The sequence below is a fragment of the Acipenser ruthenus genome, chromosome 10 (assembly GCF_902713425.1).
Source record: "Acipenser ruthenus chromosome 10, fAciRut3.2 maternal haplotype, whole genome shotgun sequence".
Classification (NCBI taxonomy): domain Eukaryota; kingdom Metazoa; phylum Chordata; class Actinopteri; order Acipenseriformes; family Acipenseridae; genus Acipenser; species Acipenser ruthenus.
This window is the reverse complement of record NC_081198.1, coordinates 43374363-43401107: the sequence shown is the minus strand read 5'-3', so window position 1 is coordinate 43401107 and position 26745 is coordinate 43374363. Positions and strand designations below refer to the sequence as shown.

At 35.1% G+C, this 26745-nt stretch overlaps 1 protein-coding gene across 2 annotated transcripts in view; it reads left to right on the top strand.

Moving 5' to 3' along the window:
- LOC117409106 (glycerol-3-phosphate dehydrogenase, mitochondrial-like) overlaps positions 1 to 26745 on the top strand; it is a 42788-nt gene that overhangs the window by 14757 nt on the left and 1286 nt on the right. For both annotated transcript variants that reach the window (XM_034014756.3, XM_034014750.3), the window contains exons 3-17: positions 711 to 882; positions 6836 to 6960; positions 8331 to 8428; positions 9335 to 9498; positions 14008 to 14172; positions 15395 to 15539; positions 15947 to 16140; positions 17358 to 17492; positions 18528 to 18703; positions 19695 to 19826; positions 20716 to 20874; positions 21286 to 21395; positions 21492 to 21570; positions 24253 to 24351; positions 26460 to 26745. The exon at positions 26460 to 26745 is cut by the window's right edge and continues 1286 nt beyond it. In XM_034014756.3, coding sequence (XP_033870647.1) covers positions 711 to 882; positions 6836 to 6960; positions 8331 to 8428; positions 9335 to 9498; positions 14008 to 14172; positions 15395 to 15539; positions 15947 to 16140; positions 17358 to 17492; positions 18528 to 18703; positions 19695 to 19826; positions 20716 to 20874; positions 21286 to 21395; positions 21492 to 21570; positions 24253 to 24351; positions 26460 to 26585 — 2079 coding nt within the window. In that variant the 3' untranslated portion in view covers positions 26586 to 26745. The remainder of the gene's footprint in view (positions 1 to 710; positions 883 to 6835; positions 6961 to 8330; positions 8429 to 9334; positions 9499 to 14007; positions 14173 to 15394; positions 15540 to 15946; positions 16141 to 17357; positions 17493 to 18527; positions 18704 to 19694; positions 19827 to 20715; positions 20875 to 21285; positions 21396 to 21491; positions 21571 to 24252; positions 24352 to 26459) is intronic.

Genomic DNA, 26745 nt, shown 5'->3' with positions numbered 1-26745 from the left:
AGAATGGCAGTGATTAAAAGTAGACTGGACATTTCCATCAAAGGATTAAAAAAATCTGGAATTGATCTGATGCAATCAGAAACCCAGAGACACTGTAAACTGCACCTGTTACTGTAGTATGACTGTTCTTTTTATGTTAAGCATTTTTTATTTTTATTTTTTTTACAAGAGTTTATTTAATTAACAGCCAAATGCGTCGCTTTTTTCTTTGTGACCATGCCTAGTTCAAAAACCGTCAAAATCCACCAAAATGTCCCATTTATATACAGTTAGGTCCCGCCCCCTACAACATTTCTGATTGACATTTAGTGATGTAATTTCCTCCCAGCCTGAATTCAGACTTTAGAATTCAGGCCAGCCCAAGGACTAAAATCGGACCAAATAATTAAGGCTCCCGCCCGAATTGGGAGCCAACTCGAGTAATTTAAACACATGGAAACAGAGGGTTACCCGGGTTATGTGGTTCATGGAAACGTGGTATAAGTGTTTTATATTATGGATTGTTATTATTATACATTTTTTTGTTGTTGTTAAGGGTGTTTTTCAAATTACCAAAAAAGAATACATATTTGATACATTTCTAACTTTCAAATACTTACATAAACAGATTGACACAGATCCAATATATTACATAGATTTATGAATATGTACAGTTCATCAGTTATTTTATAATAGAACAAAAAAATGGCTTCTTTGTTTTTGTTGTATAGACACAGCACATGTTTGTGGATGCTGCAGAACCATTAAAATTACTTCATCCCGATGAGCTTCCTTCAAGAGAATCTCAGTTGTGTGCTCTTCAGAATACAAAGGAATTTGATGTGCTTGTTGTTGGAGGCGGGGCAACAGGCTCAGGTTGTGCCTTGGACGCGGTCACAAGAAGTAAGTAAAGTATTTTCCAGTATCTTCTGCCCCTGCATTCTAGGAACTATTTACTGTTAACACCAGTAACTGTGGGTTTTTTTTGGTCTCTTCTGCCTAAAAATACATGTGACGGAAAATAAATGTGGTTTGACTTTCCCAAGGTAATCCCGTAATGCCTGAACTGGATTGAATCTAGTGATCCGGTTAGATATGGTCATCTTGGTAGTACCCAGGAAAGAATATAGTTTTGCATTTTTAAACATGAGTGCCCCATGACTTTCTCAAACACTGGATCTCCTTCCAGTAATGGTAACTTAACAAATGTCTCCAATGCCACCAATACCTCAGACGACCTTCCAAACTCTCCCTATCCAGGGATGACCAAGCTGTTATAGCTCCAGGATATGCCTCAGATTAGTTTTTGACTGGGCAGCTGTAGATGTCATGCAAGTACATAGGGATTTAAAGCCACATTTTAACGCTTATGTTATATTATATGCATTTTATCTGATAGTAAATAATGATTTTTTTTTTTTCATTAATGAAGCCTTTTATTTGACTTGTTCCCCCCCCCCCCCCCCTAGTGTCAACTAAATTTATTTAGGATTATGATTTTGCAATTCATGTTCCAGTCCCTTTACGCTCTTAACCAATATTTACCATGTTGGTGTTGCATAACCTTGCATCATTGTATTGAAATGGCTTCTAAACTTCTCCCTTTGGGTCTGTATCTCAGAAGCAGTTGAAAGAAGCAATCTTGGGGAAATAGTTTACGTTTTAAGGATGTGGTGAATGAAAAGAACAACAAGGATCTGAGAGAAGACACTCTTATTCCCCAACGTGTTCTTCTTACTGCTGCTGCTAATACATTATAAATCAATTATCTATGGTACTGGTTAGGGGTTTCTTTAACCTTTATCTTTTATCCAGTTCAACTGTCTAATGGGGCAGCAGTAGGGAGTTAGATCCCCTCTCCCACTCATTCTAATCCTTTTTTGGGGGGATTTGTGGTTTATAATATGTCAGGGGACTGATGTTGCTTCTAATAGCAGAAGGATTGCTGAGTGAATTGGCAGCTGTTTCAGTGTTGAAGAAGGTTAATAATGACATCGGCCACTGAAAAAGGATTTCCAATTGCACAAAATGATGCACCTGTAGTAAGATTTTTGCAACACAATGAGTATTTTGTAATTGAAAAGGTATGTGAAGTTTAATAATGTTCATTACATGTGTAACCATGCAAACCATATACAGTCAGCACTCACATATCCGACCCTATAAAAGTTTGACTTCAGTGACGGTTAAACCTCTGTGACGCATATCTGATTATTTCATTTTGGCCCGTTCCAACCCTTGTTCGTTTTTCAGGGAACACAAAAATACATATCTGAAAAGACTTATTTAAAATAAGTAGGCTTCCATTTAGATGTACTGTATTGATTTTGTTGGTACAGTACATCTAAATGGAAGCCTACTTATTTTAAATAAGTTAATTATTTAAAATTATTTTAAATTCAGAACAATATGATAATGAAGATATCACTTGCCAAAAGAGACGACACGTGGATACAGTACATACTTTTAAATCTGATACGTATTGTAGCAGTATGTAAATCAAAATGAAATCAAAATGTTACCCATGCACAGAACTGCATGCAACGTAAAAGGTAATGCTATTTAGCAAAAGATTACAAAAAAAAAGACAGTTTCCAGAAATAAAACAGTATCCAAAGTCAGTATTCAAAATTGCAGAATATTGTGCTTGATAAGGCCCTAATGTCACAGTTCACTTGCAAATGAAAATGCACAAAAACAACTAAATAATACATCACAGTGTATAAAACTGTTTAATGATTAACTGTTACATTTCCGTAGCTTGTCTCATCGCTTTATTTTGGCTGCATTTTCGTCAGGTGAAAATGGAGAAAGCGCTTTGTAACTGCACAGGGGTTTCGCTATGTACTAGGGCTGCAACGAAGGGTACATTTTGACCTTCGAAGGTTCAGAACACATTACCGAAGGAAGGTTCAAGCCTTCCTTATTGGTGACGTCACTATAGCTACTACTTTATATTGTATTGAAAATCCTATTATTTTACAGATAATCCATATAAATGGAATAAAACATTCACATGCATTTTAAAATTACGTTATATAGAACAATAGTCATGTTTTTATAATTTAAATAAAAATACACAATGTTTTATTTACAAGTACTTGGTGCTGCTTGTGATATATACAGTCAGCTTGCATTGCACCAGCACCAACTGCAGCTGACTTGGACAAAACAAAGCTTTATTTAACAGTCTCCATTTCAAGCAGGTTATCGGTCACAGTCACATTTTACTACTACTAAAAATATTATTATTAATACTAATAATAGTATGAACTTACACTTGTCAAGTGACCCCAGAGATTGGTTATGCCTCCATGATACGAGTCGCTTCCACAGTTTGCATTCAACTTTTTTTTTTTGGTTGTCTGGGCATTTAACAAAAAAATCATTTACGCTATACAATGCTTTGCTGTCGAGATGGCAAATGAAGAAATTAAAGGTTTGCCTCTTTTTTGCCATTTTTATGTAAACATTCAACTAGCTTTCTAACATTACCAGATCTTTCATCACAAACAGTTATTATTATTATTATTTATTTCTTAGCAGACGCCCTTATCCAGGGTGACTTAAAATTGTTACAAGATATCACATTATTTTTACATACAATTACATTATTTTTTACATACAATTACTCATTTATACAGTTGGGGTTTTTACTGGAGCAATCTAGGTAAAGTACCTTGCTCAAGGGTACAGCAGCAGTGTCCCCCACCTGGTATTGAACCCATGACCCTCCAGTCAAGAGTCCAGAGCCCTAACCACTACTCCACAGTTCTACACCAGATTGTCGCAATCAAGAGAGCTGCAAACAACACTTTACAGGCAAAGGTCTCTTTTATCGACAGCTGCACCTGCACTTAAAACTCGACCCTTGAAGCCCCTCTGCCATGGTACGGCTCTCGGCTTGTATTCAAGACCTTGAGGCCTGGATTAGAGAGTGACACGGGAATGAAACTTGTCCTGTCCCATCCTGTCCTGTCAAAAATGTTCCTATTCCATCCCATGAAAGAGTCATCATTTTCAAACTTTTTTCCCGTCCCGTAACTTTTTTTTTTTTTTTTTAATTCCTGTCCCATCCTGTCCCGTCAAAAAAATATCCCGTCCCACCCCATCCTGTCATAAACAGAGATCAGCTATTATTTGGAGGTACAGATATTTTCGTATTCATGTATAAAATTTGGGTTTATAGAGTTTTGCATTAAACACTACCGGTAATTTGTTTTTAGTTTTATTTTTTTTTCAGAAAAAAATACAGTGCAAGCACAGGGTCTTTATAAGCACAATGTGCAATATAATGATGTAATATATAAATTCGGTAATATAAAAACAGCTGTTTAGAGTTTTGCGCGGCAGTTTAAGTTTTTAAATCGGTTATTAAGCAATATTAAAATACATTTTAGTATGTCAATGCAAAATAAACTGTCAGTGAAATACAGTATTACAAACCATTAATTCATTAAAAATAAGAAACAAACTAAAAAAACATGGTATTGAAATAATATTTCATAAACGTTCAGGGAGTATCCATCATGTATTTATTTATTAAAAATCGTAGTATTATACATACCCCTTCAAATTAGTGCCGAAGCAGTACCTCCAAAAAAGTAGCTGTTACGGCCAAATCGTAGCCTTTGACATCTCTGCATTATGATTTGCACATCCTTAATATACTGTACATATGTATATAGAAAGAGATATGTTAAATACATGCCAGTAGCAATCCACAGCGTTCGGTTATTCTGCTAGTATCAATAATTAATGTATCAATATTGTTAACTAAAGGACTGACATAACTATACAATTATGGGTAATATGAAATATTTAAAGTATCAATCTGTGTTAAATGTAAGGGTTTTTTAACCATTCCGTGTTGCCAGACGCTGATTCTCCGTGGACATCTGCTGTCCTGGTCCATCCGCGTTGGGGTTGTCGGAGTCTCTCTCCGAGTTTGAACCTTCTGATTTCAGAGACATACGGCTCGAATTGATACGGGAGACAATCCCTGTTTTCTCTCTCTACATCAGATCCATCACTACATAATTCACATTCATAAGAGGAGTCTGAAACTGATAAAATTAGGCTACTCTCACTTTCACTGTCGCTGTCCATACTGGCAGATGCAAGGAGCCTGAGGTCAGTTTCCTGGCCCCACACCAGCAAATGGAGAGCACCCTCTGTGTATTTGCTGGTTATTATTTGATTCATTGTACCGTGATTAAATATAATTTGGTAAAATTAATGTGATTATATGTTCAAGTGGGACCTGTTAATATTATTTTGTATGTTTATGGTAACAGTCAAGTTCCATGTCATAGGCTCTTTTACGACTTTAAAGACCAAAAAAACACTCTTCCTGTCTGCTGGTGGCAGAGTAGTCCCATTCCTTCCCATTCCCGGAAGCTTAAATTCTGTTCTTTCCCATCCTGAGAGGTTTATTTTTTTTATTTCCCGGTCCCACCCGTCCCTGTGAGCTTCACTCCTGTACCATCCCATCCCGCAAAATTTGACACAATTTTTTTCCCGTACCGCAGGAATCCCATGGGTCCCGCGGGTTCCGCGGGAGTCCCATCTTCATGTCACTCTCTAGCCTGGATGTCTGCCAATTTTCTTCAGCTGAACACTAGCAAATCTAAATTCCTTCTGGTAGGATCTAAAACTCAACTTAAGAATCTAAATATAGCTGCCCTGAATGCTGCTGAGAGAGAAATGGCCAAATTCATTCTGATTATTTCTTTAGTTATTCAATTAATAATAGGTTGTACATTTACAGCTCCATCTCCAAGACCTGGGTGGACTTGGTTACCATCCCTTGGTGAAGCTGGCTGCACAATCCGTGAAAAATTCTAATCTTATTAGTTGGCTGGCCACTGGAGAGTTCAGGTGGCAGTAAGATATGTCGTGAGGCGAGTGCATTCTACATAAATACATAGGCTACTCATTACATAGTAGATGTCCCCTACCCCATCTATGTGTGTAATAGCTAGGCTACATAGCCTATACAGTAATCATAGTCTATACGTTACATGCATCTGTGTGTGGGGTTGAGCGAGTGCAGCTTGCTTATGAATTCTCATTGGTTGATAGCAACACGGTAAATAAGAAGTTTGTGCAGGAGTGAAAAGAAAAATGAGCGCTGCCCCGCGTCCTGTGTGAACACACAGGTAGACTGTAATGGGAAGTGAAAAAATATAACAATATTGCAATTTCTTTATTTCTTACACATGTTTCAGTGTGAACGATCCTAACGCAGTGGCTAAGCCACTGTCTGGCAGAAATCTGGGGGGGCACGTGACCAGGCGTGCCCCCCTTACGCATTGCCACTGCTTCTAACACAGCCCGACAAAAAACACACACACACACAAAAAAAACACAAACAGTATAATACAACAAATATATAATTCAAGCTAAAGATAAAATATAAAGAAATTGCCACTGTCATGCATATTCATGAGTGGTCAAGACTGGGGCGTGGTTTGGTAGCGGGTAGATTTATTGTCTGTATCTATTAATTAATAGCAACTGCTTCAGACTGATTTGGCATGCAGAGAGAAAAAAAAACGCAGGCTGCGACGGATATTCAAATAAATTGTAACATTGAAGAGATTGGCTTTTTATCACAAAACTGGTGACGGAGTTGGAAATCACGTGTGACAGATAAGTGCATTAATTTGTTACACAAATATATATAATGGGCATTCATTTTATTCTTAATACAAGGGCTGAAAATGCGACTGACGTGTATCTGGGTAACGGATATCCGAGTGCTGACTGTAGTTGTCTCTTGAATACTCTGGTCTCAAGGCACTTAGCAGTAGACTTTTCTTGATCTTTTTTTTTTTTTTTTGGTTCCAATTAGATCTTAAAACAGCCCTGGTGGAGCGGGATGATTTCTCATCAGGTACAAGCAGCAGGAGTACCAAACTCATTCACGGAGGAGTAAGATATCTACAGAAAGCCATTATGAAATTAGATTACGAACAGGTAAATGCTTCATTTTTCTGCATAGTTGACAGTTATCATTTAAATTCCCGATCCATATTGTTTTTATTTCCTTTTGCATTCATTTTTCATTCATTTTTAGTCTTCATTTTTCCCCAACTATAGTGCCTTATACTATAGCATTACCAAAATAATCTAGAATTGCAACTACTGCAGTGTACTTAATCATCAAGGGTAAGGTAAAGACTCAGACATGTCTTTACAATTTATATTTATATTTTAAAATACACAAGATTTTTACATCGTATTTTTTGTGTGTATAGTAATTGGTTGTTTACTAGTTATATGTTAAATATTTTAAAAACTTTATTCTGAAAGACAAGAAAGTATTTAGATAAAATAATGTTATGCTTATGGATTTAGAAAATAATGTTATTTTTATTGCTGTTTTGAAGAGAGAACAGTATATGTATGTTAAAGATATAACACTAGAACATTAGACTCCTTTCCTTCTGATTTCAGAAGAAGTCACTTAGGTTCAAAATAAAATAGTATAATTTAGAGCATGTTTCAAGTTTGTATAATAATCTCATTAGTTCATGTATAAAATTCCTGCCTGTATAAAGATACAAGGGTCTTCAGGGTTAGATTTTGAGCAAACCAATTAGTATGATTACATGATTTACAACTTCTGCGAATTCAGCAGATTTGTAATAAATTACATGTTTTGTACAGCTACTGTCTGAAAACATAATGTAAAGTAAATGGTTGCTTTGTGAAGTTGTATAAGGTGGAGGTGTCAGAAGTCATATTTGATTACTTTATGTAGTACACAAGGACATTATGTTTGAGATATATGATCATATAAAAAAATACCTTGCATGATGTAGAGGAATCTAGGTTACTGTAAACAAAAAATTGTATTTTAAGAGAAAAATATATTTTAAAAGAGAAAAATATTTTAGCTGAATACTAAAATATACAAGACTTATATATTAAGTGCAAATCACAAATCAGTTTGTGCACTTGGAAAATAACTTTGTTCTGAACTCTAGATAACTTGCCATGGTCGGGCCAGATTAAACTAAATTAGCAAGTGCAAGAAATATCTCAATCGCCAAGCTTTTGTGTCTGCTTTCAAAACAGCAGCTGCCAGAAAAATGAAATCTAATGTAAATCAGAATCTGGAACAAATGGCAGAAGTAATTTCCATGTCAGCCTAGCCTTCAATGTAGGTTTGCTTGTGTTTTGCGTTTGACTGTCTCAGTGACCAAATCTTAAAATTCTGCAGTATCTTTAAAACTTGCAAAGTGAATAGCAGCATTGTGGGCCTTTATGTTTAATTTGAGGAATTCAAAAAATGCATGTCTCTTATACAGGCGTTGAAGCTAAAGTTCCTGTTTTTCTTTCAGTACATGATGGTAAAAGAAGCCCTTCATGAACGTTCTAATCTTCTGGATATAGCTCCTCATTTGTCAGCACCGTTACCCATTATGCTTCCTGTTTACAAGTAAGGATACACTTACATTATTTATAAATGGTAAAGTTTTAAACATTATAAGATCTCCTATTTATTTCGTAAAAAATACACAGTGTGTAGCAAATTGTATAAAGCCATTGACGCATTTGGCTCTATAGTGCAAAGAAAGAGGAATAAAACTATTTGTGAATAAATCTAGCAAGAAGCAGCTCACCCTAGGATTCCATTATAATAATAATGGGAACTATATTATCCTTATAGTGGCTTTTAAAAAGTACCAAATAAATAAAACAGACAAAACCTACAACTGTCCGATAACTAATATTCTGTGATGTTCTATGCAGTTCTACCGTGTTATTAAATAATTGAACACAGTATCATATTTTTTGTTATTTTGTACTTTTTAGGTTATGTCAGCACCATATTTAAAATGTAATCATTTAGTAAGTTGCAAGAAGAGGCAGTTAAAAGTATTGTTTGTAGTTTATTGCTAGATTTATACCATTTAAATTATGAAATTATGCACTTATTTTAAAAACAGTAGTTTTGGATATTTTATTTTTTCCAGAATGTTTAGAAGCTATTCATCCTACAACTACCAGTACATATTATGGGAGTATTTATTAACATATTGTGTGTACATTTTGTAAATTAATGTCCCATGGCCAAATCCACTGATGCCAGCCTTCCCCAGAGTTGTAGATTTTTAGTAAAAATATAAGGGTTTTTTTTTTATTATTAATGTAATAAAATGTCCAGTCTAAGTTGGTGGTGGCCTTCAGCAAGAATGTGTGCTCTCCGAAGAGGGTATTACCTCTTCAACGACACTGGAGCCCCTGTTCCTTGTTGTATCAAAAAAAAAAAAAAAAAATTAAATCTATAGAGTTTTAAAACCGTTTTAGCTGGTAAAGTCATTGTGTCCTGCATATTTTATAGGTGGTGGCAGTTACCATATTACTGGGCTGGTATAAAGATGTATGATCTTGTGGCAGGAGGTCAGTGTTTGAAGAGCAGCTATGTCCTCAGCAAAGCAAAAGCCCTTGAACTTTTCCCCATGCTAAAGAAAGACAAGCTTGTGGGAGCTATTGTCTATTATGATGGTAAGTTCTCTCCTTCTGCTATTTTGCATTAAGGTTTTTTTTTTGTTTTTTGTTTTTTTTTAAACAGTCTATGTTTACCTGACCTGCTTTACTGTAGTTAGAGTACCTTTTTTGTAGTATATTAATATCTATAAAAAAAAAAAGTGGTGTCTTTTTCTGTGATTCCTAAAATGTATAATAATTAAGATGCGATTATTGGGTTGGGTTGGGTTAGGTTACTATAAATAACATATTAGAAATCAACCAATGAATTACATATTCATCAAAATTCTTCAATAATCGTATCTATAGTGCGGTGTTCGTGTACTCGCTTACAGATTTTCTCATACCCAGACAACAGTTAATCAAGAATAATCACACAGACTCAGTTATTCAAAGTTTAACGAATCAGAGTATATATTTACTCCTTAGGTTTATTAACGCTTAAATGGATGATCTTTGATTTTTGATTTATAAAATTAATACGTAGTGTGTGAATATTACAACAATGATGAATTAACTTTATTGAATGTGTACTAGTGGCTATTAAAATTGACGTTCCAGGTACTGTGCAGGTATCCTAATTAGAGATGGTTTAAAAATGCACAATTGCTTAATGTTGCCTGCCTTTGTTTAATGTTTAAGAAGAATATAAAGAGTCCTTAGTGTATATGTAGATGCAATTTTAATATTCTGTTAGTTATTCACACTTTGAGCAAATAAAAAAAAATAACTCAGAAAACTGCTTGTGGGAAACAACAAATAATTTGATCATAGTTAACAAAAATGTAATTGTCTATTGAGGATGCCGTTCCTTGATTGATGATACTTAAAATACCTGTGAGATTGGCCACACAACACCAAAGGATAACTATTCGCAGTTTAAGAATAGTATGGTAACTGGAGTAAAATAACCTACAATAAAATAATTGTGCAAGTACTGTCGAGTTACTATACATATTTTGACAGAAAGAAAACGCTCAAGCATTTTGGAAAGTAACCGAAAACACTAATTTCATACAGTATATCAAAAACTTAAGCCCAGAAGAAAAAAAAAATCATGTACATAACTCGAAAATAGCTAAAAGTAAGCACCAAAAAATACAAATAAAAACTGAAAAACAGAGCCCTAGTTATAACATAGACAGAGATTGGCTGTACATTTTGCTCCAGTAAATTACAGTTTATTTCAAGGTGTCAAAACTAATAAAGCTCAAAAATTGACCAAATATGTGATGGTTTCCTACATTCAAAAGGTGTGTTTAGACCTAAAGGTTATTTAAACACTTACTGATCTAATTCTACTTTTTCACGTTAAACAAAATATTACCATTAGTATGTAAAGATATTTCAACATGCATTTTCTATTTCTCCCCAAAAACCTTAATCCTATTACCACTTTAGTAAACAAGTAAGTGTGTTTATTAATTATTTATCATTTTTTGTTTATGTATTAAAGTAAAAAAAGAAAAAAAGGTATGGTCCCTTTTAAAAGTTCCCCTTCTTATAAAATGCTTTTTTGGTTCCTGTACACTACCTTGAATTCACTGGCTATGTCATGCAACCAAATAACAAACAACATAATTTCTGCTGATTTAAAACAGCAAATAGCCGCTGGGTATTTTATCTAAACTAGTCCTAGAGTCTTCCTTACTGCGGGCTAATTGTGCTCTGTCTTGGCATCAGAAAAACAAAGCATATGTTGGTTGTTAGCCTGGGTGTACATAGCATGTCCTGTTAACTCAAGGTTTCCTTTGTAGCCTCAAACCTTCTACTTAGTTTCTTCGGGGTATATGTCAGACTTCATTTAGCATTTGTTGATATCTGGATTCTCTTGTACAGCAAAAAAGCAACATATTTTTTAAGGGAATGCGGCTGCTATATGAGCAGTGATCTGTCAAGTTTACTCATGTAGCTGAAGTAACGCTGGAGAAGAGGCATTATACTGGAGCTAAAAGAAGAATCTATGGTATTTGAAAAATACTTTTTTTTTAAGGGTGTTTTTTTTTTTATGCCAAAAAGATTGTCAAGGTCTCGCAATAAAAGCAATAACCAAATGTTTGTGGTTTAAAAAAAAGAAATCCCAAGACTATTAAATTAAGAACATAATTTTATAAAAAAAAAAAAATGTAACATGCACTTAAGCTGTGTTTTCCTTACTCTCCAATTATTCAATCAAGTTCATTGCTATGACAGTTTAGATGTGACCTCCTTACTAGAAATTGGGCTTTGACTGCATCAGTTCATTGCTCTTAGGACTTTTCCAGCCATCATGTTAGAATGATTTCAGTTACTTGACATGCCTGGATTCATACCCAGAGATTATGTACTTGTGTCAAAATATAATTTTCTGTTTAAATTGTTACTTTAAATGTATGGGATTCATGTCATCTTCAACTTTTTACCTACAAGTTATTACAGTTCATTCACACAATAAGGATGTTATGGCTTTAAAGTTTGTACATCTTCAGTACCCATCTATATATCCTTGAAGGAACGCAAGTTGCAAGGAAAAAGTCTTTTGTGTTGTGCAACCCTTCTTTATCCAGAAACATACGGATGATAACTGCTTCTCCCGCTATACCTGCAACAATTTAATTGGAAGTCAGCCCAGTCACGCATTTCCAGCTCATGACTGGGAGACATGAAATTCATTGTCATTATTGTCACTGGCATCTTGGAGCGTTTTGTCCCGCTGCAGAATTTTTCTCACTAAAGTGCATTTTTTACCTCCAGGAACCAGGATTATGTTTGAGGTTGGGGTGGAGGCAATACTGTGAACTGCATTCACCTCCAGGGAGCCGTATATTAAATTGGCTTTGCTCACTGATGCTGAAGATATGTGTTTTAGTACACTGTGGGTTTTATTATTGTATTTGTTATAATTATACTGTATTATTATTATTATTATTATTATTATTATTATTATTATTATTATTATTATTATTATTATTATTTAATTAATTTATTTATTTTCCATTTAAAGTGTTGCAGTCATTTAAACAATTTATACATTTCCTGCAGCATTTTATTAACTTTTGCCTTGTAGCAGAAAATCATAGTATCCATTGAAAAAAGAACAACAATGGAATTTTGTACCATTTTGTATTAGTCTGTTTTTGTACTTTCTTATCAAAGCCTCATTGCATGATGCCATAATAATGTCAGGAAGTGTGAGTAATTATACTTGACCATTGTAACGTCACACAAGGCTGGTTGTATCAATTTATTGTCTAGATCAGTTCAATTTTACAATAAGTCTACTATACTGATATGATAACGGGTTTGTTTTCCACCTATGCTGACATAAGTTCTATGAGAAGCTAACATGTTCTTTTCTCGACCAAAGAATATTATGTTTAATAATATACATATATTAGTTTTAAAACTAAGAATATTTTTCCAAATAATGGTAGAAGTTATAATTAAAAATAAAAATTAATTTAAAAATGTGGCCTTTAAAATGGTTTCTTTGGCTTGGAGAATTGCTTGCAGCATGTTGTAGCATTAACCAGAGCACCCGTTACCTATCCCCTAGCTGTTACAAATTCAGGGCACATAGAATATGTTCTCCTGCAATGCAGACCCATTTCCCTCCCAGCCAACATTCAGGATTTGAACTTCTCTGGCAATAATAAATAGAAGAAGTCTCTCAAGACACCAACATTAAAAGTGATTAATCATCTCTATTCTCAGTTCTCTTTAACCAGGGATTTTCCAGCAATAAATCTTTAATGATGTACATAAGAATCACTTCCTAATGAAACCAGGCTTTGTTCATTTGTCACCTTTTAAACCCTTTAATTTAAATTACAAAACTTATGACCTTGCGACTTTGAGAATAGATTTCTGGTATTGTAAAGCAGCCACAGGATTAATCCATAAATCTCTATGCACAGTTTTCTTTTATTAAAATGGTTTCATGTCAAGTATTAAGTACTTAAGTAGTGATAATATTAATTATCATAAATGTTTTTTTGAACGGTACACTCATAGCTTCAATATGTCAGATTTCAATGCCATGTTTTAATCAAGAATAATGCTTAGGTATTCTTTATACTCATCATGTTTAGTTATTTTTCTTAATATGCACATAAGCATATTCAGAGATTTTACCTCCAGAAAAATACAGCAAAGATTTCACAGTTTAAATATTTATTGTTTGTTATACAGTAACTTAACATTGTGTAACTAAAAATTAATTAATTGGAAGTAAATAATTGTATATATTTACATTTTCCACATTTACAATCAGATTATGTGTGAGTTAATGAATGGTTTAATCGTCATTATTTTTAAATGTATTTTTGGCAATTAAAATTATACATCGTAAGACCTAATCTGTCAGGTAGGTCCAATAGACCAAAGAGCTGCTGTCTTTAAATAATGTTATTGTTCAACCAGACCAGCCATCCTGTATATTCAATGTGACAGGGCCAGATGTGACATATCGGTTCCGACACACTTCCATACCACCAGTCACTGGCTGGAGGTGAGTCATGTCCTCTTTGGTTTTGTCCCCTGCTGCAGGACAACACAATGATGCACGAATGAACCTCGCCATCGCCCTCACTGCTGCCAGGTATGGTGCTGCCACAGCCAATTACACTGAAGTAGTGCGTCTACTAAAGAAGACAGATCCTGAAACTGGAACAGAGCGGGTCTGTGGAGCCCGGTGCAAAGATGTTATAACAGGTAAACACTCACCGTTCATTCTACAGTTTTAGTACTTGCCATTCCTTTTAATAAAAGCTTTTTTGGGGGGAGGGAAACTCCCAGCTGTGTGGTATGTTGGCATCGACTAGATCTTGTAGCGGTGTATTACTAAATTAGCGTACTGAAAACAGCCTTACCTTTTAAATGTCATGAGCATGAATGGCTTGAAAAAAAATGAGTTGTTTTCAAAAATGACACCAATAAGCATGATTCTATGATATCTGTATATGAGTGCCCTCTGATGTCCATACGTATAGTTTTTAAAATACTGTAAAGATTACTGTGAGAGATTATTAATCTGATTCACCTTTTAGTGGATTTTGTTTTTTGGGTGCCAATGAATACTCTCCATTCTAAAAGCCTTACAAATAAATTTTAAAGGCACTATTGTGCATGTATAGTGTAAAAATGTAGAATTACTCCCCAATAAATACAAATCCTTATTTTCAACATACATTTGTTAAATTATCACTGTACATGTGTTAATTTTATTGTTAGGTGTTACATGTTTTGTTTATGTATTTATTTATTTATATACAATATATTTGGCTGTTAATTCATTGCAAGTAATACCAACACAGATATAAATATCCAAATAACTTGTTTCTACCAGTTACAATTATATTTACCTCTGCTGTCTTCTAATAATATGAAGCTTTACAAAAGTATCATTAATTGTATTAAAACCAATGCAATTAATAAGGTATCTAATTAGTTTACAGTACATTGTTTTTTTTAAAATTTTAAAGTTGTGCTCTAAAAATTTCTATTTTACATAAATGAGGGTGTGATCGTTGGTATATACAGTAAATTATATATAACTTTAAAAATTACTTTTATTATGAGGAAGTGAATTAAATTCAATACATTATCATTGTATTATTTCCTCCTTGTTTTTGCAACTGATGTGTTAAACAGACATTTCAGTGCAAACTAGGTCTGATGAAAGTGATTATAGAGCAGTTTTGTGAAAACCATTTCTAAAATTCATTTTGACAGATCAAGATCTCACTTTATACTTTGACACAAAAAGGAAATTGTGTGTATCCAGTTCTTATTAATTATAGGCTAGTGGAGTCACGTATAGACCAATAAGAAGTACTCTATTATAGAGATGTGTTCACTAATAAATAAATAATCCTGAAGTGTCCGTGAACAGAGATGAATGGGGCTGTATGATTGATGCAGTTTTCTTTCATAGGGAAGGAATTTGATGTCAGAGCAAAATGTGTTATCAATGCCACGGGACCTTTCACAGACTCGGTGCGGAAAATGGATGATGAGAAAATCTCCAACATCTGTCAGCCCAGTGCTGGTGTGCACATCGTCATTCCTGGTTATTACAGGTAACAAATGTTCTCCGGGAGCACTGCTTACTCACGTTCAAGAAAATCCCTGTCATGACCAGGATCTACCAATCTCATTCCCTAATTCAAGAGTTTCACATCTAAACATCTGAGCGGAAGATATTCATATTCAATAGAAATTATTACCTATAAATATTAATACAAAGAATTATAACAACTTTTTGCATGTGTGAGCTGTTTGTTAATGATGGAAAAGCAACACATGACAGTAAGACAAAAGGTGCAGCAGTGATAAAGATCTTGGTTTTCTGAGTAAATTTAAAACCACAGAAATTAATCTCCTCTGTAGACTGTTGACAGGAACATGATTATTGGGTGCCTCCTTGTTGCAAAGAACACCCCCAACAGATGAAAGGTTAATGCAGTCAGCATGTTTATTCTCATAGCCCTGACAACATGGGACTGCTGGACCCATCCACTAGTGATGGACGGGTTATCTTCTTCCTACCGTGGGAGAAAATGACTATTGCTGGGACCACTGATTCTCCTACTGATGTTACTCCGCATCCAATGCCTAGAGAAGAGGATGTTAATTTTATTCTGAATGAAATCCGCAACTACCTGAGCCCTGATGTTGAAGGTATGTTAACAGAGAATGTTGCATTGTTATTTTTATGCACTGTTTAAAGTCACGGTCATAATGCAAAACCCATAATTCTTATGATCTTTGATTGTACAGATGGCTCAAATAGCAGATAGATACTAACATAATTATATATATATATATAAATATAATTAATTAATTGGCAAAGATACCAGTAACTCCATGCAGGATTCATGGTATATGTGTTCACCAGTTCCAAGGCCTTTTCAGTTATGCAATTAGCACTGATTATAAATAGCACATGTTGTTGAACCAACAACTGTTGTGGCCATATCAACCTGCTGCAGACCTGGGTTTTTCTGCCAACAATAGTACCAGCTGTATCGACTTGCACAGTCTTGGAAACGTTCCTGCAGTTTAATTATAGAGTCAGAGGGCCTCTGTTTCTGGAAACCTTCTTCTATACATGTAACAGAATACCAGTTCCAATATTAGTGCTTTATTTAAATTGAAAATAATTTGTATTTAAGTCTGTTGTTTTTCAGTGATATGTTTCATATACATATATGAATGGTGGAGGGGTTCTTGTGTGTTTTCAACAGTTATCCCCTAGGTTTGAATAGATTCTTTGCAGACATTCTGGAGAGTCATGCATCCATTTGTATATTTATTATTTTAGCAGCTACTGCAGAAGAAACTGCATTTTCACTTGCATGTGTTTTGTTTCTCATGCAAACCACTCTGGAACATGAGCCACTTACCTCATTATGAATGTTTTAAAAATGTCCTTTGATAATGAGATCCTCAGTGCTTTATTCAGAAATACCACCAGTCCCATTATGATGGGAAACATGTTTTAATCAATACACAACATCAAATAAATATTTAATTCTCTATATGTCACTGCTGTATGAAAACAAAGTCATGAGCTAAGTAACGTCTTGAATATATTGAGGAATGGTTTTAAACCTTTATTTATTCCCCACTGATCCACTATTTGTTATGAAAGGTTTGGCAGTAGCTTTGATGTGGGATCAAGGTATCAGACCATCAGACTGCTCTACCAAGAGTATGAGTCTGAGGGGTAATAGAAGCATCTGATTCATGTATCTGTCTGCCTGACTGTCTGTCAGTTCTTCAAATGTCTGCATAAGTACTACAGACATGTTTGATGACAAGCCAAACAAAAACGGGTACTAAATTATATAGTATTAGTATGAACTGACTTTTTTTGTATCTTCTATTGCATCTAGTGAGAAGAGGAGATGTCTTGGCAGCATGGAGTGGAATTCGTCCTCTAGTCACTGATCCAAATTCCAAAGATACCCAGTCCATTTGTCGTAATCACATAGTGAATATCAGTGAAAGTGGACTCGTTACAATAGCTGGTAATTGAAGATCAACTTAAGATTCACTAAGCATCTATATTGTAAATGCTTACTGTCTGTGCCAAAGTCAATTATATTTTTATGTATTGTGCTATAATACTATAATATATGCCCTAGATGCATAATAACGCTGTGAAAACAAGTGTAAATCTTACAAATCAGTGAATATCTTATACCAAGCAAGTTTGATTTTTTTGTTTTTGTTTTAAATGCTATACTTTTACTTGATCCATATGTGACAGGATGGCTGAGGATGGTGACGTCAGGCCAGAAACAGGAACTGAAACAAACAGGCAGTACTCAGGTGCAAAGTGCACTGCGACACTATGTTTATTTTAACAAAAATAAATAAAATATTTTAACAAAAAGAAAACACAGCTCACAGAGGAAAAAGGCAAACAAAAACAGGTGTCGCAAACAGAATTCAAACAAACAAACGGAGCTGGAACTTCCAGCACTCATAGCAGTTTGATTTTACTTTCGGTTTTGTTTTGTTTAGCTTTGCTTTCCTTCTCCTGTCTCTCTGTCACACGCGTTCCTCCTCCGAACAACCCCCCCAGAGCAACAAAAGCTGCAGGCTTTTATATTGGTGACCATCTCCCGTTTAGCTGCAAATTAATCAATTAATTAAATCGGGAGATGGTCACCTTCTGCACAGGGTTTTGTGGGATGGGGCTTCCCCATCCATGCTGCCAAACAATAACAAAACAGTGTGTTTTTAACTAAACACGAAATACATTTAAATTATAACACATTAACATCCCCTGTTGAAATCACCCACCAGACAATACATTTGTTTTAAATAACAAAATACACCACAGCCATTAATTAACTCATCCATTCTAAAATAAACAATGCATTTTCCCCATCACCAATAAAGACCAGACAATGAGCAGGGCTTTTCCTCTGCCCTGCCTCACCATAGTACAGAGCAGCTCAGATATTGAAAGTGCACCCAAGAAATTGTCATGAACTAATTGTATATAACATGTTGTATATTGGCTATGTTTGAGCTGCTCGTCTTTTTTTCCTAAGGTGGAAAATGGACAACGTATAGGGCAATGGCAGAGGAAACATTAGATTCAGCCATGAAGGCACACAAAATGAAGTCCAGTAAATGTAACACAGTTGGCCTGATGCTTGAGGGAGGAAAAGACTGGACCCCTACTTTGTACATCCGTTTGGTGCAGGACTATGGCCTGGAGATGGAGGTTAGTATGTCAGAAAAGTGTTTTACTTTTTATATTTCAAAAATGTAAATTAATATTTATACGTGTATATGGTTTAGCATGCAATAACATTCCAGACAGCTTCTTATGTCATAAAACCATCAATCAGTAACCCGCAGCAGAAATACTGTAAATGTCTAATTACAAAATGTAGTGTAAGGCAGAATATTTTCATCCTTAGTGTGTTTTTATATTTTATTTTATTGTAACAGTGTGTTTTTTAATATGTGTTTTTACCATATATATATATATATATATATATATATATATATATATATATATATATATATATATATAATATATGTGGTAAGTTTACGTGTGTCGTCATGGAAGCATTGCCAAGTGTACAGTACAGTGAGGCTCTGCCGTGTTTACGCAGCTGACAAAGTGTAAGACACTACAAATCCTGACAGAACTGCAGTAGCCAACATAGTGTGCTTTTTTTAAATCAAGCGAACAAGGGCAGCAAATATGTATATATAGATGTTTTTTTTTTTTTTTTAATTATATATTTTAAAAGTGAATACTACGTTGTGTTAAACGTTGTTATGGAATTCTGTTTTACGTGATGATAATTGAGGAGCCCTGACACATAATAAATAAAGTGAAAATCCAGGTCAGATATCATTTTCAGACTTCAAAAGAAAGACTTTTGATCCATTTTAGGAAGAATGTGCAAAGAATGCTTAATCTATAATTTTGATGTTTCAGAATGTATAAAAAGGTCAATATGCAGATTTATTTTGACAGCACTTGAACTTTTAATACGAACAAACAATAGCAAAAGATTGAAATAACTTACTGTTTGTTTAGTTCTTGCAGTTATTGTATTATAATCAAACTTCAGAGTCCACTTATCTTCATTAAATTACTAGGATATGAAAGGGAACCCGGTTTCTTTGTAGTAAATGTTAAACAGTGTTGAGCTTGCCAAAAGAAATGCCGAGTTTTCTTTTTTTCTTTTAATCACTAGGTTGCTCAGCATCTTGCTTCGACATATGGTGATAAGGCTTTTGATGTAGCCAAACTGGCTAAGGTGACTGGAAAGAGGTGGCCTGTAGTTGGAAAACGATTGGCGTCAGAGTTCCCTTACATTGAAAGTGAGGTGGGTATGGAGGACAATTTACCACGATAGAGCTCCAGTTAATCCTTTTTTCTTACCTTGTTTCTGGTATTGTTTCTAACAGGTTTATTATGTTAAAGTGCACAAAATCAACAACAACAAAATCTATGAATGTTATATATGAATATTCTTTTTCGGCTCATTTTTTTCGAGGTGTCACACTGACTCTGCAAATGAATTGTGTTACTTATATTTTAACATTAAATTCTTAAACTCTTAAGTGAGCATGTTAATACTTGAATATAAAGCCACACATATAAATAAAGTAAGGACATGCATTAATAAGTTATAAAAACTGTTTGTTTAATATTATAGGTACCTTTTTTTAGCGGTTGCCTCTAACGATGGTTCCGGTTGGATTTGTAGCTGGATGGGGGTGTTTACGCTTCAACAGGGCTAGCCAGAGATTGGATAATGTTTGTTGGGTTGGTTTTTGTTGTGTACAGTTTCCTAGTAACTGAAGACATTGTATTCTGGGAGATATAGTTGTTAGTGGAAGTTTTAGGGGAGGCAGACAAGCTGTGCAGCAAAATTGCTATGCGTATTTTTAAGCATTAAATTTAAATTTGGTGTGTATTTCAGATTTTTTAATGAGCAAAAACGCATTCAAAAAGACTGCTGCTTATGACCATACCTTAATTTAGAAATTGTTTGGTTTTAAAGTCTAATATACAGTTAAATATATCTGTGATGCTTAAAGACATACAGAAAAAAAGTTACAAAATAAAATCTGAAAAATATCCATGCAGCAATATACAGTTTAAAAGACCATGTTTCTGGAATATCGTATCTCACAAAACAGAAAGTGTAGTTGGATCTTTTAATATGTTTCTCTACGGAATTCATTTATACATTGATAAACTGTTTTCAGGTTCAATATGCAATCAAAGAATATGCCTGCACTGCCATAGATATTATTGCACGCCGTACTCGGCTTGGTTTCCTAAACGTTCAAGCCGCTGAAGAAGCACTACCAGGAATCGTGGAAATAATGGGCAAGGAACTGAAGTGGAGTGAGCAGAAGAAAAAGGTACAGCTTTATGCATATTATTTCAAGATAAAAAGCATCTGTAAAACACAAAATACTTACTTGCTTGAAGAATATTTGATGATTGCAGCATGGATTGTGACAAACATATTAAAGAAAATCCTGAAATAAAACTATAAGAAGACTTGCAGTGGTATTCTTTCAGTCCATTCCAAAACAGATATTGTTCCTTACAGTTCCTTAATTACTCATTTGAACACCTGGGTTGGAACAAGGCTCAGCCTGCTCAGTTTAATAATTAAGGACATGGTTGGAACAAGGTCCTGGACTGGAAAGGATTGGAAAAGCCACGAGTGACTACCATTGACACCTTCATCAGTGTTCTGTATTTTTTAGGATGGTTTTATGTTACTCATAACTGTCAATTGATTTTTTTTCTTCTCAAAATATTAGGAAGAACTTGAAGCAGCTAAACAGTTCCTTTATTATGAAATGGGCTCTAAGACACGTTCAGAGCAACTTACTAACACTGAAATCAACCTTACACCTGCTGATGTAGACAGGTAGACACTTTTATATCCTTGTTCTGGTTATACAGTTACTTCCCATTACTGTCTATTTTTTATATGTATATGTATTTCATTTTTTTTTCTTTTTAGGTATAAAAACAGATTTCACAAATTTGACAAACAAAAGAAGGGATTTATTACAGTAGTGGATGTTAAACATGTATTAGAGGTAAGTTGTAAGATGTAATATTTGTTGTGTTTTTGTAATATATATATACACAGACATAATTGATAGTTTTGACATATATAAGTTTGCTTAAAATATCCATTGCTTTTTTCTATCGTTCATTTCAAGTTTTGTTTTTTTAGGAGATCTGGCTATAAAACTGCTTCTACTTTCAGTTTGAAGATACCAGTTTGTTTTGCTCCATGGGTTTGAGCTTCACTGCCATTGAAATGTACAATCACTTTGTGTATTTGTATATATGGTGTGCCCAGAAATTGCATCTCATACAACACAGATATAATACCTAGTAGATCGGTACTAGATTACAGATCCACAGTGTTCTTCCCATGCTGTATACATCCTCGCTGCTGTAGCATTTCATGCTGTAGCTGCTTGAGTCAGTAAAACTTGGACAAGAATATGTGCAAATATTTGATGTATAGATTGCTACTGGCTAGAAGAGCATCATTCAGTGAGTCAATATGTCTCTGGTTGGTGCTCTGTCATGTACCCACCTCCTATTTAAGCAGATCATGCCAGTTGATCCTTATAGTGTATAATTGGAAGCATGTGTTTGTCGGCATCATTAACTCTCCTTGCCTACCCCAGAAAATAGCATTCTGGCAGGACATGTTTGATGTGTGTGCGTGATTGCATTCAAGGACAAGATTTGGTTAACTCCCTCTGCTGGCTAATGAATACAATGAATGAATACAATGTTCATATTTCTTGGCTTAAAACAGTTTGTTTTGTGAATTTTCTTAAAAGTGGTTTGCAGTGAGGTCTACATGCATACAACTGTTCCGTGCTCTAGTGCCTTTTTATATATGCACTATTATGCCCGATGCTTCTAAATCTTTCTTTTAGTCCTTGGCTTTTAATCTTTAATTTCTTAACTTCTTGGACAATTCTCCTACCTGCTGTACACAACATTTTTTAATATTTTCACTTTTAATGTGAAGGTGCCAATACTTATATACATTTGTTTGAAATTACTTAAGTTATTTACTTAAGTTATTTTTATAGGTAAATTACTAGAAATTGTGTATTTTGGTCTTTGTCATATTAATTAGTGGCTAATGTTCACTAAATGCTTTTATGTAATCTGTATATATATATATATATACAGTACTGTGCAAAAGTTTTAGGCAGGTGTGAAAAAATGCTGTAAAGTAAGAATGCTTTCAAAAATAGACATGTTAATAGATTATATTTATCAATTAACTAAATGCAAAGTGAGTGAACAGAAGAAAAATCTAAATCCATATCTGGTGTGACTACCCTTTGCCTTCAAAACAGCATCAATTCTTGTAGGTACACTTGCACAAAGTCAGGGATTTTGTAGGCATATAGTCAGGTGTATGATTAAACAATTATACCAAACAGGTGCTAATGATCATCAATTCAATATGTAGGTTGAAACACAATCATTAACTGAAACAGAAACAGCTGTGTAGGAGGAATAAAACTGGGTGAGGAACAGCCAAACTCAGCTAACAAGGTGAGGTTGCTGAAGACAGTTTACTGTCAAAAGTCATACACCATGGCAAGACTGAGCACAGCAACAAGACACAAGGTAGTTATACTGCATCAGCAAGGTCTCTCCCAGGCAGAAATTTCAAGGCAGACAGGGGTTTCCAGATGTGCTGTCCAAGCTCTTTTGAAGAAGCACAAAGAAACGGGCAACGTTGAGGACCGTAGACGCAGTGGTCGGCCAAGGAAACTTACTGCAGCAGATGAAAGACACATCATGCTTACTTCCCTTCCCAATCGGAAGATGTCCAGCAGTGCCATCAGCTCAGAATTGGCAGAAAACAGTGGGACCCTGGTACACCCATCTACTGTCCGGAGAAGTCTGGTCAGAAGTGGCCTTCATGGAAGACTTGCGGCCAAAAAGCCATACCTCCGACGTGGAAACAAGGCCAAGCGACTCAACTATGCACGAAAACACAGGAACTGGGGTGCAGAAAAATGGCAGCAGGTGCTCTGGACTGATGAGTCAAAATTTGAAATATTTGGCTGTAGCAGAAGGCAGTTTGTTCGCCGAAGGGCTGGAGAGCGGTACACGAATGAGTGTCTGCAGGCAACAATGAAGCATGGTGGAGGTTCCTTGCAAGTTTGGGGCTGCATTTCTGCAAATGGAGTTGGGGATTTGGTCAGAATTAATGGTCTCCTCAATGCTGAGAAGTACAGGCAGATACTTATCCATCATACAATAGCATCAGGGAGGCATCTGATTGGCCCCAAATTTATTCTGCAGCATGACAACGACCCCAAACATACAGCGAAAGTCATTAAGAACTATCTTCAGCGTAAAGAAGAACAAAGAGTCCTGGAAGTGATGGTATGGCCCCCACAGAGCCCTGATCTCAACATCATGGAGTCTGTCTGGGATTACATGAAGAGAGAGAAGTAACTGAGGCTGCCTAAATCCACAGAAGAACTGTGGTTAGTAATTGATGCTGTTTTGAAGGCAAAGGGTGGTCACACCAAATATTGATTTGATGTAGATTTTTCTTCTGTTCACTCACTTTGCATTTTGTTAATTGATAAATATAAACTATTAACATGTCTATTTTTGAAAGCATTCTTACTTTACAGCATTTTTTCACACCTGCCTAAAACTTTTGCACAGTACTGTATATATATATCAATGCTTGTTTATTTATTTTTTTTCACTTTCAGAGCATAAGTGTCCAGATTGATGAAAACACACTCCATGATATTCTAAATGAAGTTGACCTGAACAAAAATGGACAGGTTGAATTCAATGAATTCTTGCAGGTGGGAAAATACAAAATAGTAGTTTGGATACTTCTCTATCTATTTGTACAGCTTTACTGATGTTTCTGTTCAGCTAGAATCAAACATAAATGTATTTAATGTTATGGAGCATGGAGGCAGGATTATAAAGATATTGATGGTACTATTGTGTGTGTGTGTGTGGGGGGGGGGGGGGGCTTAATTGAAATGTAAGTTTAATGAAGGTAGAATTAAGCAACCCACTTGACCCTGTTTGTGTATAAAAGCCAAGTTTGTTTATTGTAGATTCTGGTCTAGGCAGGTATTTCAAATGACTGCCAGGTCTTTCCTGCAGTGTGACAATGATGAATGCTGAACATGAGATAAATTAATGCTGGGGATTTTGGTCAATGTCAGCCCTTTCTTCACTGTGTCAAGTTAAACAAACAAGATCAAGGCAAATGAAGTGGTAATTGTACCTCCCGAGATAAGCCCCATATAACCGCATTGTAGAAGCTGAATGCAGAAATTCAGTCAAGTCTAGCTTCTGAAACTGTATTTAATATTGACAATTGAATGCAATACCATAACATTCCCATTTGAAAAAAAAAAAAAAAAGTCCATATGACAGTAAGTTAAGGTTTTCATCATTGGAAGAAAGATTCTTTTTTTCTTCTTTTGAATTTATACATCATACATTTTTAAGAAAATGATTTTCTTAACGTTAATGAGTCTAGCTATTAAATTAACTTCAGACATGGCAGTGCTATCGAATATGTTATTGGCAAATGTTATATAATGTATCTCTATGGCTATGACTACAACAACTTTTGGCACCCAGAATGGAACGTTCTTTTCTAGAATTCTGATGTCATCATATCATAATCGTACTATAGTTTGCTAGATTTTCGGAAATGCGCGTTCAAGGTGTAGAACGCCTGGAGGGGTTTGGCTAATGGCAATTTGGTACGATTAATATTAATCCATAGGTCAAAAAGCATCAAATTCTAGAAGAATCATGAACCAGGGCAAGGGCACAGAGCTGCATCAGTGCTTCATTCACAGAAATTTCACAACAGAAATCTCTGAATAATCTCACGAAAAAAGAAAAACGAATTGTATATTGTATAAAAAGAAATAACAGAAGACATACTAAACTAGCATGATGCTAGCACAAAAAGGCAAACAGTTGGCAAGATTATCCTCTTTTGCATGAAAAAATACTAATAGACTTTAACACTTGAATGAGAAACTAATGTGAAAGTAAATCTTCTGCCAAATGCTTGGTTGCAAACTATTTTAAAAGCTTTGTATTGAGAGTTTGGCTTATTGCAGGGAAAATCTTCAGTGTTCAGTCTTTGATTAATGAAAGTTTTAACTGAACATTCTGCATGTTTAAAGTAGCAAAAGAAACTCATTTTTTCAGCCAAAATGAAATCAAATGCAGAAGTTAATGTATACAAAACAGATATAATCCTCCAGTGGATTTCAGCTTAAATTTATAGTAATGTGAAGAAAGAATGCAGGTTGTGGAGTTGGAACATCCATTTCTGTGAGAGTATTATGGGCAGACATGGTCTTCCTCAAGAAGGGCATGATTTGACTTCTAACCAGGGTGCTGAGAAAGCAGAACATGCTGCAGCATGATGATGACCCCCACACACATGTGAGTGTGTTTTAGAGAAGAACTTCCTAAACAAGAAGAGGGTCCAGTGGCCAGGATGGTACGAGTGTCCTGAAGTGATCACAATTCCAGCACGGTGACTTGCTCTTACACCAAATGTTAAAACAGATTGTTGATTCTGTCTGGCTGAAAAGCAAGTCTAAGAGTGGCGTAATAAAAATAGTGGCTCTATGTAGAGGTCTATAGCACTCAGCTGTTGATATACCAACAATGAATTAAACTTTGGCAGGGGTATTTTATATAAACCAGTTAAATACATTGGAAACAAGTGAGGTAGGCTTTTCTTGAAGATGGTTTTGTAGTTATCTCCCTATTTCACATGTATGTTAGTTGTGTGCTCCACAGATTACATACAGTTATAGCCTGTGACCTAAAAGTGCAGTATAGTAAACCTACTACTAAAACATCATTCAGGTGGTGCTGATATTGAATTGTTTCTTTTCCTTTGTCTTGTTTTGTTTTCCAGCTTATGAGTGCTGTCCAGAAAGGTCGTGTTTCTGGTAGCAGATTCGCTATGCTGATGAAAACAGCTGAGGAGAACCTAGATGAGAGAGACGCTGTGTCTGTGGACCGCAGTGGTGGAGGAGTTTAAGTTATAAAGTGCCAACTGAACCCTTGAGCTCCAAAAAATGCAAATCTGCAGCTGTTGCTCCTGTTTATTGCCAGTTATCCAAAACTTATTGAGTTGGGTGGGGGGCTTTATTAAAAAGAAAACACATCCAATAAACTTTTTCAGTAGTGAATTTCCTTCT